Here is a 10261-nt window from a genome sequence, read left to right on the forward strand (position 1 = left end):
GGGTTTAGAGTTTAAGGGTTTAGGGTGAAATCAGAAAACTCTCTCTTTGTGCCTTTTCCTTTGATTATCATCTTCTCCTCTCTCCCACACTTTGTCTCGTTCTCTCCCTAAAAGATTGATGAATCAGAAAAACTCTCTCTTTCTCTCTATAAATTTTGGGTAAAATTTCCCTCTCTATCTCTCCGACCGCAAACATGTTTCTTGTACACAACTTTCTTCCCTATACACAAATATGTTTCTTGTACACAAATTTATTTCCTGTACACAAATCAATTTCCTAAATATTTCTGATTGTAGTAGGAGCAGTTAGAATGTAATGCAAGTATATTACACATAAATGATTGTACTAGGAGCAGTTAGAATGTAATACAAGTATATTACACATAAATGAGTAGTATCAAATTTCCTGTACACAAATCCATTTCCTAAACATTTCTTAAGTATTGTAAATTAAAAAAAATTACATTTGGTATACATATTATTCAAGTCAAGAAGAATATAAGTTTGTATTTCTTAGTACATAATCTTGTTCCCCAAATGGAACATTTGGTATATGTATTATTTGAAAGTGCATTTCTGGTTGTACTAGGTGATTCTCAAGTAACTCAACATTCTTTCATGTACCCAACTTTCTTCAATGTACACAACTTTCTTCCCTGTACACAAATATGTTTCTTGTACACAAACTTATTTCCTGTACAAAATCAATTTCCTGAAAATTTCTGAATAAATTTATTTCCTGTACACAAATTTACTCGGAACAAATTTTTGTATCACCTGACAACATATTAATTATGTGCACTGTAATATGAACATGGAAGTACATTTGGTATATGTATCATTTGAAAGTGCATTTCTGGTTGTACTAGAGGATTCTCCTATAAACCCAACATTCTTTCATGTACCCAACTTTCTTCAATGTACACAACTTTGGTCCATGTACACAAATATGTTTTTTATACACAAATTTATTTCCTGTACACAAATTAATTTTCTGAACATTTCTGATTGTACTAGGAGCAGTTAAAATGTAATACAAGTATATTACACATAAATGATTGTAGTATCAAATTTGCTGTACACAAATCTATTTTCTAGAAATTTCTTTTGTATTGCAAATAAATAAAAATTACATTTGGTATACATATTAATCAAGTCAAGAAGAATGTAAGTTTGTATTTCTTAGACATGATATCTTGTTTCCCAAATGGAACATTTGGTATATGTATTATTTGAAAGTGCATTTCTGGTTGACTAGAGGATTCTCCTCTAAACCCAACTTTCTTCCATGTACCCAACTTTCTTCAATGTACACAACTTTCTTCCCTGTACACAAATATGTTTCTTTGTACACAAATTTATTTCATGTAAACAAATCAATTTCCTGTACACAAATATATCTCCTGAACATTTCTTATGTATTTAAAAAAATAAAAAAATGTACATTTAGTATACATATTATTCAAGTCAAGAAGAATGTAAGTTTGTCTTTCTTAGTACATAATATCTTGTTCTTGAAATGAACATTTGGTATATGTATTATTTGAAAGTACATTTCTGGTTGTACTAGAGGATTCTCCGGTAAACTAGACATTCTTCCATGTACCCAACTTTCTTAAATGTACACAATTTTCTTCCCTGTACACAAATATGTTTCTCGTACACAAATTTATTTCCGGTAAACAAATCAATTTCCTGAAAATTTCTGAATAAATTTATATTCTGTACACAAATTTACTCGGAATAAATTTTTGTGTCACCTGACAACATATTATGTGCAACGTTGCACATAATATGAACATGGAAGTACATTTGGTATATGTATTATTTGAAAGTGCATTTCTGGTTGTACTAGAGGATTCTCCTCTAAACCCAACATTCTTTTATGTACCCAACTTTCTTCAATGTACACAACTTTGTTCCTTGTATACAAATATGTTTCTTATACACAAATTTATTTCCTGTACACAAATCTTTTTTTAAACATTTCTGATTGTACTAGGAGCAGTTAGAATGTAATACAAGTATATTACACATAAATGACTGTAGTATTAAATTTCCTATACACAAATCTATTTCCTAGAAATTTCTTATGTATTGCAAATAAAAAAAAATACATTTGGTATACATATTATTCAAGAAAGAGTTGAATTTTCTGGCACCACCGGTAAGCTATCATCTTGTGAGACCTGTAAAAAATTACAAACCACTCACATAAGAAAGAGTTGAATTTTCTGGCAATCATCTTTGTGTTTCATAAAGAAAACTTAACTACAGTAACCATTCAGTGTACAATAAATCAACTGGTTTACTGCAACTATTTTATTGTACCAGTATACAGTAAAATTTTCTGCGAATTCCTCTTTGTATAATATACAACTTTATAACAAAAAACTACAAACCACTCACGTAAGAAAGAGTTGAATTTTTTGGAAATTATCTGTGTCTTACATACAAAATACTTAATGATGGTAACCATCCAGTGTTCAGGAAATCATCTGGTTTACTGCACCTATTTTGTTGTACCGGTGCACAGTTAAATTTCCTATGAATTCCTCTGTGTATAATATCTTACTTTATTATAAAAAAAAAAGATTACAAACCACTCACATAAGAAAGAGTTTAATTTTTAGGAAATCTTCTGTGTCTTACATACAAAATAGTTAATGATGGTAACCATCTAGTGTACAAAAATCAACTGGTTTACTGGAACTACTTGGTTGTACCAGTACACAACTTTAAGAAACAGATCAATGTACAGGAAATATTATTATGTATTAGGAATAAGTTTATGAAACATAAAATAATTAAAGTTTTTAGTTACATACCTTTTTTCTAGGACTCATTCTTCGACTTACTTGTTTTTCAAGAACAGTTTTCGATCTGCTAGACCGAGGTTCATCACTCGTTACTTTCTTACTTGATTTTTTTGATGTAGTAGACTTTACCATCTGTCCAAAACAATGTAATATCACACAGTAACGAAATCTCTTAGTTGTTCATGATATAGAGATAGATAGAGAGAGAAAAATTAGAACATTGAGGCTTTTTGAAAGAAAAATTACCAGAGAAAATAAACAAGAACTTATGTTCATGATATAGAGATAGACAGAGAGAGAGAAGACCTACCTTTGATTTCTTCAAAAAACTTCACAGTTGGAATTAGGGTTTCCTTCTTGCAACTCCCTTCTTCAATAAATAAGGATTGTGGTTTTGTTTTTGAACTGAAATCAGGTGAAAGAGGGATGATTTTACGGCTTCTGTTCTTTAATGGCGGGTGGTTTTTGAGAGAGGGAACGGTTTTTTGGTAGAGGGAACGGTTGTTTGATTGAAGAAATTTTGGAAGAGGGAACGGTTCGGTAGAGGTTTTTGCTGGAGTAATGGCGTGGGAGAGAGAGTGATGGGGATGCAGTCAGATCAAATCACTTCTAGCCGAAATTTTAAGATTTTTTCGCGTTTCCCGGGCAATTTGAGTGGCAAAATTCGTAATTTTTGAGTGGCATGATTCGTAATTTTTGAGTGGCACGAATCTTAAATTCGTTTAATACATTATTTATTATATAAAATAATTGAAAATTAAAGTGAACAAAACACCTGGCTCAGCGGAAGTGTGGTTGTCCTGAGTTTCAAAGATCGCAGGTTCGATCTTCATAGTTGCCGTGTTGTTTTCACTTTGTTTTTAACTAGCACAAATCAAATACTTTTTTCTTTTTGGAAATTGACTACGATCTACGATAGTCATTAATACATCAAAGATGTGATAAGCACGAAATTGTCGAATTCAGAATCTCACAAAGAACGGGCCTATAGCCCAACTATTACTATGACCTAAAGCTCAACAACATTATTTATACCTTAATAACTCAAGTACAATAAACCATGGAAACCACCTCTTCTTGAAATCAAACCTGGGTTCTCCAGGATTTTTGAAGTTTATGTCAACACATTGGACAACTTGGGCAACCAATTGTTGACCAAATCAAATATTTTAAGAGATTATAATTTGTTCCAATTGTATTTTAAGTTAAAACTATCTCAAATTAACTCTGACCAAACAAAGTTTGTAAATTGTAATTTTAATAATTAAACATTAGGGGTTCTATCATCATTTTTAGTGTTTTTATTCATAGAGATATTTGAACTTTGTGATAAACTAAAATATATTCTTATTATTCAAGAGGAGAAAGATATTAGGATTAATAACTCTGCAATTATTTTTGTAACGTTACAGTCAGTTTTTAAATGGGAACTTTCTAACTGTCTCATTAGCTATTAAACAAGAAAACAAATGTATTACGCGATTCCAAAGGGTGTCCTGAGACGATTTCTTAAGAACACTAATTAACGAGATAGAATTTATTTCACACAATTTCAAGTTTATGTCAGTGTATTTTGATGTGTAATCTTAATTCTACATGTTTCGACTATTACATTCATTATGTTTTCTTTGATCATCTAAGAATCTAATTACTTAGTTGCTATACACCTTGCATATAAGAAAAACTTTAAAAATAATCGACGCAATCATTCAAAAACAACGAGTTTAGTTTCGTCAACCATTTAATACCTATATTATTGAATAATTTTAAACTTTTAATTATTGATATATAAAGTATTCTTTTAACTTTATTACTTATTATTTGAGAAATTGTAATTCTTTTGAGGATTTCAGAAAGAAATCAACCATTCACACGGATGGGACAATAAAAGCGAATTGTTACTCATTTAGCAAAAGTTTAGTCTCAAAAGCTTTTATTTAGAATACATTCGCAAGTGATGAAAGCACAACGAGGTGAAACAAAATCATAGTTTTAGCCGATAGTATTACTCTTGTTTCAAATATAAATAAATTGTCAAATAAAACAACCGAGTTCCTATTACATTGCCCCCCTTCGTCTCTAATCCTGATTTCGACCCTGGTCGTTTCTATCATTTATATGTTTCCATATCTTGTAGGGTACATACATTATTAGTATGATGTAAGGTGAACTCAATCTATATATTGAAAATTAATAGATCCTTTATCTCTTTTTACATTTTTGAAAAGGTATGGAAACACAGCCACTCAGGAGGCCGCTCCTGTGCAAGTGACTCCCACTCACCTATTTTTACAAAGGGCCGATCGCTTAGCAACCAGCTGTGATCCATAAATTTTTGGAAGAGATCTAGAGGATAAAAAAAAAAATCTAGAGGATAAAATTAACAATGACCGGGTCAAATATGTATTTGTGTTTATCGTTTCTCTTTCTTTTCCACCATCACCCACCTTAAACGTGTAAAAACAATCCCTCAAAAACCTGTATCCAACTTCTCCCTATCGATCTCTCCACCATTTCCTTCATTCAATCTCCAGTGCAATTGTTTAACTTTTTTTTATTTAATCTATCTATCAAACACATTTTTCATTTTCAAAATCTATTTTGAGTTGAAAGAGATTATTGATTAATAGTGCTCAATCAAGGTAAGCTGGTAGCTGATAATTGTGTATTAACCCATCTTTAATGGTTTTAAAATTTATAATTTTTCAAAAGCAGTGATTTATTCTTTTGCTCATATTGTCCTTTACATCCCATACTAATAGTTTTTATTTTAAATGTGCCATCTTATCAAATTTTGATCATCTTTCAAATTTTTAGTAATTCTACTCGTGTATGTCTGAGTTTGAGTTGTTCTGGTCACCGTTACACAATAATTATTTCGAATTACTTTAGAGATAATAATTCGAAGATCTTTATGTTATACTCGAATGGATCCAAAATCATCCCTTGTTTACGTTATACCAGAATGGATCCAAAATAATCTCTAGTTAGTCATTTAGACGGATCAACCGCATGAGTTGGACAAAAAACATATATTTTGAAATCTTACTGGACCCAATTTAAAATAAATACAAAAAAAAAAAACCACGTTAGTCTTTGCATGAGATCTTCAATGTTTAAAATGAAATTCCAAATTCACTTCATTTTTACTCCATGGTTTTTTCTTCTCCAAACTAACCTCTAAACTCTGTTTGAATAATTTTTGTAGGTATCTTGAAGATCATCCAATATATTCATGGCTACAAAACAAAAGAATATCCCTCATGGGAAAGAGAAGATTGGATCTTCTACTACTAATAACAATCATCTTGACAGATCCCATGGGATATCGCCAAGAACTCCTAAATCTTCAATTCCATGTTCTCATGGACTCCCATCAGATAAACAAACTTCAAGGAACACAGTAAGTTCGTCGAACGAATCCACTTCAAATCTTGTCAAAAGACCAATGCAATCTGATAATAATGGTCCTCGATTCACTAGAAGAATGTCCTTGGATAAACCTCCATCAGCACCTTTACAACTTCGAAGAACTCTGTCAGCAAATTCCAGAGACAAGAGTACTATACCTATTAAACCTTCATCTCCTTCACCCAAAACCCCCATTTCTTCTAAAAGCACCATTCGTTCCCCAAGACTTGTCTCTGAAAGAGTCACCCTATCGCCAAAAACGGGCTCTGAGAAGAACCCCATCTCCCGGAAAACTTTGTCCGTGAGTACACCGAATGCACCTACAACACCGAGAAATGTAAAGATAGTTCAACCAATATCAACAAAACCCAAACCTCTAAAAAGGACCTCAAGCAATACTAGCTCTAAAAGTGGGACTAAATCTAGCAGTGCATCTTCTGTTGCCTCCTCTATAACACCTCCTAGTCCTCGAGCAGTTGAAGCACCCGTTCCTTTCGAAGTTGAGCAAGACGACGGAGTGATATTAGATCAGATAGTAATTGAACAAGAGATATTGAAGGTTGATGATGGAGAAGGAGAAGATATTCCTTTTGAGATTCCTCCCGATATTGATCAAGTACTACTTGATTGTCATACCAAATTATCCAAATCGAACATGGATTCCCTTACGGATACACAAGAAAACAATGAAGTCGTACTTCCAAATCTCCAAATTGAAGACATTGAAGAAGATAAGACAATTGAAAATGAGAACCAAGATAAAGGTAAAGAAGATCAGTTCATTATCATCAATGAAGACAAGAAAAACGACATAGAAGAATCTACTATCGAGAAACTAGTCGAGAGTGAGGCATCAAAAACAATGAAGGAATTGGAACTAGAAGATGAAAATGAAGGAACCCAAAGACTCAAATTCAAGGAGAGTAAAGTTGTTGAAGAGGAGGAAGAAACAACCAAAGCTGAAGCTGAGAATCTTCCTTCGAAACGTCAAGAAGTTAATAAGGGGAAGAAAGAAAGCCAGGCTTCTAATGAAGTTATTGAAGAAACTGCAAGCAAACTTGTACAGAAGAAGAAGAGCAAGGTTTTAGCTCTTGTTGGGGCTTTTGAGACAGTAATGTCTTTTCAAGATCGTGAAGGTTAGGACTTGGGAGGTCAAAATGAGACCCTCAAGTCGAAGTCCAGAAGATTTATTTTGAGTAACTTGATGGGGTAGAAAGTTGACATTGGCAGGATAATATGAGTTTATAACATGCAATGTCTTTGGTAAAACCAATACCTATAAAAGGTTTGCAGTGGCGTGGTTGAGAACAACGGATTTTTTTTTTTTGTTGAAAGAGAGAACAACAGACTTGGGAGCAAATTTTATTTGGTCCTTCAATAATATATATACAACAACATGTAACGTTTTTCTACGCCTAAGGTATTAAATCAAAATTGAATTTTTTTAGTACAGAATCTAGGGGTAAATGGTAAGTTTGGTTCGCTCTTAACCCAATAAAAGACCAGATCCAGTCAAAAGTACGAATTTCTATGTGAAATGCTGATTTCTACTAACAATATTTGTCTTAATGTATATAGATATATAGAGGTTGTGACTTTAGGGTATAAAGAAAGGTGAGTCAGATCGGCATAAAGACTTGGTCAAATAGGGCATATTTACTTATTGGCTCAAAAATTTGGGGTATTTAGCGATACCCCCTCATCCCTAATGTCCAATTAGGATGCCCCTTTTTTAATTGGATATTAGGGATGCCCCTTTTTTTGCACTTAAAAGTACAAAATTACCCTTATCCTTATTGTTTCTTTTTTTTTCAATTTCTTATACCTCTTTGATGTCATGCTTACCAACGTATTTTTGCTTCTCATAGTTTTCTTTCTCTTATCTATGTATTTCTAATTTACCAACAACATTTATCGAAAATTGATAAATCACAACAATTCCAAATAAAAATTGTAAATGTTAAGAAAAAATTTTAACTTCACATTTGTCTTTTTATTTTAAGTTAAAGTGATGTATGTAACCAATTTGAAGAAGACCTCTTGATATATCCATTGTTCTTTCTATTAATTATAACTCGTATACATTCAAAAAAAAAATGAGTAAGTTAAAATTTTTTTCTTACAACTTACGAATTTTATTTCGAATTGTTGTGATTTATCAATTTTAAATTTTTGATTAATGTTGTTGGTAAATTAGAAAAAGATGGATAAGAAAAAAAACTATAAGAAGCGAAAATACGTAGGTAAGCATAACATCAAAGAGGTATAAGAAATTGAATTAAAAAAATAGAAACAATAAAGATAAGTGTAATTTTGTATTTTTAAATGTAAAAAAGGGTGCATCTCTAATATCCAATTAAAAAAGGGGCATCCCCAATTGGACATTAGAGATGAGGGGGTATCGCTAAATACCCCCAAAAATTTTACTAAGTTGTATCTTGTCTTCTAATCTTCATCTTCACCTCGCCTCAAACAAAAAATTCAAAATGCCTCTTTTGATCTTAAGGATGAATAAGTGATCGAGGACTTGTTAAAGACCAATGTAAAATACCTAACCGAGCATCAAATTCTTCAGAGTCATGAATAAGAATCTGATTACTCCATTCCTTATCACGTTTCCTTATCTGAAGAAAGAAAGCAAGTTCGTCTTCCTTCTCATTTGTCACATTTCCAAGTTGGTTCCTCCCTTGTTGTCTCCTCGATGCATGCATTTTTGAAACCTATAGGTCTCTAAAACTATTTAAAATTTCATATTTAATTAGTTTATTTCTCATCTCTAATTTGTTGGTTTCTTCCTCCAAATCTCCATCATTCTTGAGCTTCATTATCACTTCTTTATTTTTCCATGGGTCGACCTGAGGTTTTTGAATTCATATTCTCATAGTGGTTTTTGTTTTCATGGTGTTCATTCCGAAAGAAGTTTTTAAAACAATAAATCATAAAGTGGATTCTCTTTCGAGTTTCATCTTGTTTTTTGTTTCATACTTTTTTCAAAATAACATATCCATGTTGTAATTTAAATACACAAAATGGAGATAAAGAGTTCGAAACGAATCGATACAGGACTTGTTATGCAACGAATTTTGAAGATTCTCCACGACCCGAAAAAATTTACATTGACAGAAATAAAGGAGAACGTCTTCCTCATCAGGTTCATCAGTGCCACGGAAATAGACCTCGCTATAGAGAGTTCTCCATGGGCAATCCAGGAAGAATTGATCGTTATTCAAAAATATAAACCAGATTTAGCACCGGGGGCTCACTCTTTTGACACTGCTTGGTTCTGGACCTAATTCCATGGTATACCGTTAGGTCATCTCAATCGTACAACAGTCACAGACATGCCGGTTCTTTAGGAAATTTTAATCCTACATTTATGGAAGAAGCATCTAAGTGGAGCGTGTAAGGTAGGGCCAAAATAGAATTTCTGATAGGAAAACCACTACCCAAAAGAGTTAACCTTCAATTATCTAACACCCAATTGCTTTCAATCAATATTAGGATAGAAAAAGTACTGCACTTTTGCACTTCTTGTGGTGTCATAGGGCATTCTCTCAAATTCGCCCTATTATTTTGGCATTCGGGGATTTATTATAATAAAATATTTCTTCTGAACAAAAAACCCTTGCCCTAGAGGCCATGGAACCCAAATATAACTATAACTTTAAAGTTCTTTTATGAATATATTCCAACCAAAGGAATTAGGGTCATTCAGTCGTCAACAATCTGAAGAAATGGACATTGACAACAACCGGTCTAGTGAGGAAGTTTTAACAGATCCCATATCTTTCACAAATGAATTTGGTGAATTACTAACACATCTTTCGCAGGTCAAGCGTAGTAAAGTCGCAACAGTGGCAGGAACGATGGCAAAAGAAGCTTCCATTGGTCACCTTATTAAATCACCAATTAGTCAAGGGAGTGGGTCCAAATCGGCTCCACCAATGATGGAGGAAGAGCACCTGGCGATTGAGGGATTCACCGTTGAATCAGGTAACAATACAAAAGATCTTAACGACAAATATCCACAG

The 10261-nt window shown here is 32.6% G+C and overlaps 1 protein-coding gene across 1 annotated transcript; it reads left to right on the top strand.

Annotated features, from left to right (window-relative positions):
* The first annotated feature begins 5264 nt into the window (after positions 1-5264).
* Positions 5265-7664, top strand: LOC147531607 (uncharacterized). The gene is made up of 2 exons (XM_086645146.1): positions 5265-5461; positions 6028-7664. The coding sequence occupies exon 2, from the start codon at positions 6055-6057 to the stop codon at positions 7369-7371; it is 1317 nt and encodes a 438-aa protein (XP_086501272.1). The 5' UTR covers positions 5265-5461; positions 6028-6054; the 3' UTR covers positions 7372-7664.
* Positions 7665-10261: the final 2597 nt, after the last annotated feature.

This window comes from Eschscholzia californica, unplaced genomic scaffold (assembly GCF_041429995.1).
Source record: "Eschscholzia californica isolate CP2 unplaced genomic scaffold, dmEscCali1.0.p SCAF_6, whole genome shotgun sequence".
NCBI classification, from domain to species: Eukaryota; Viridiplantae; Streptophyta; class Magnoliopsida; order Ranunculales; family Papaveraceae; genus Eschscholzia; species Eschscholzia californica.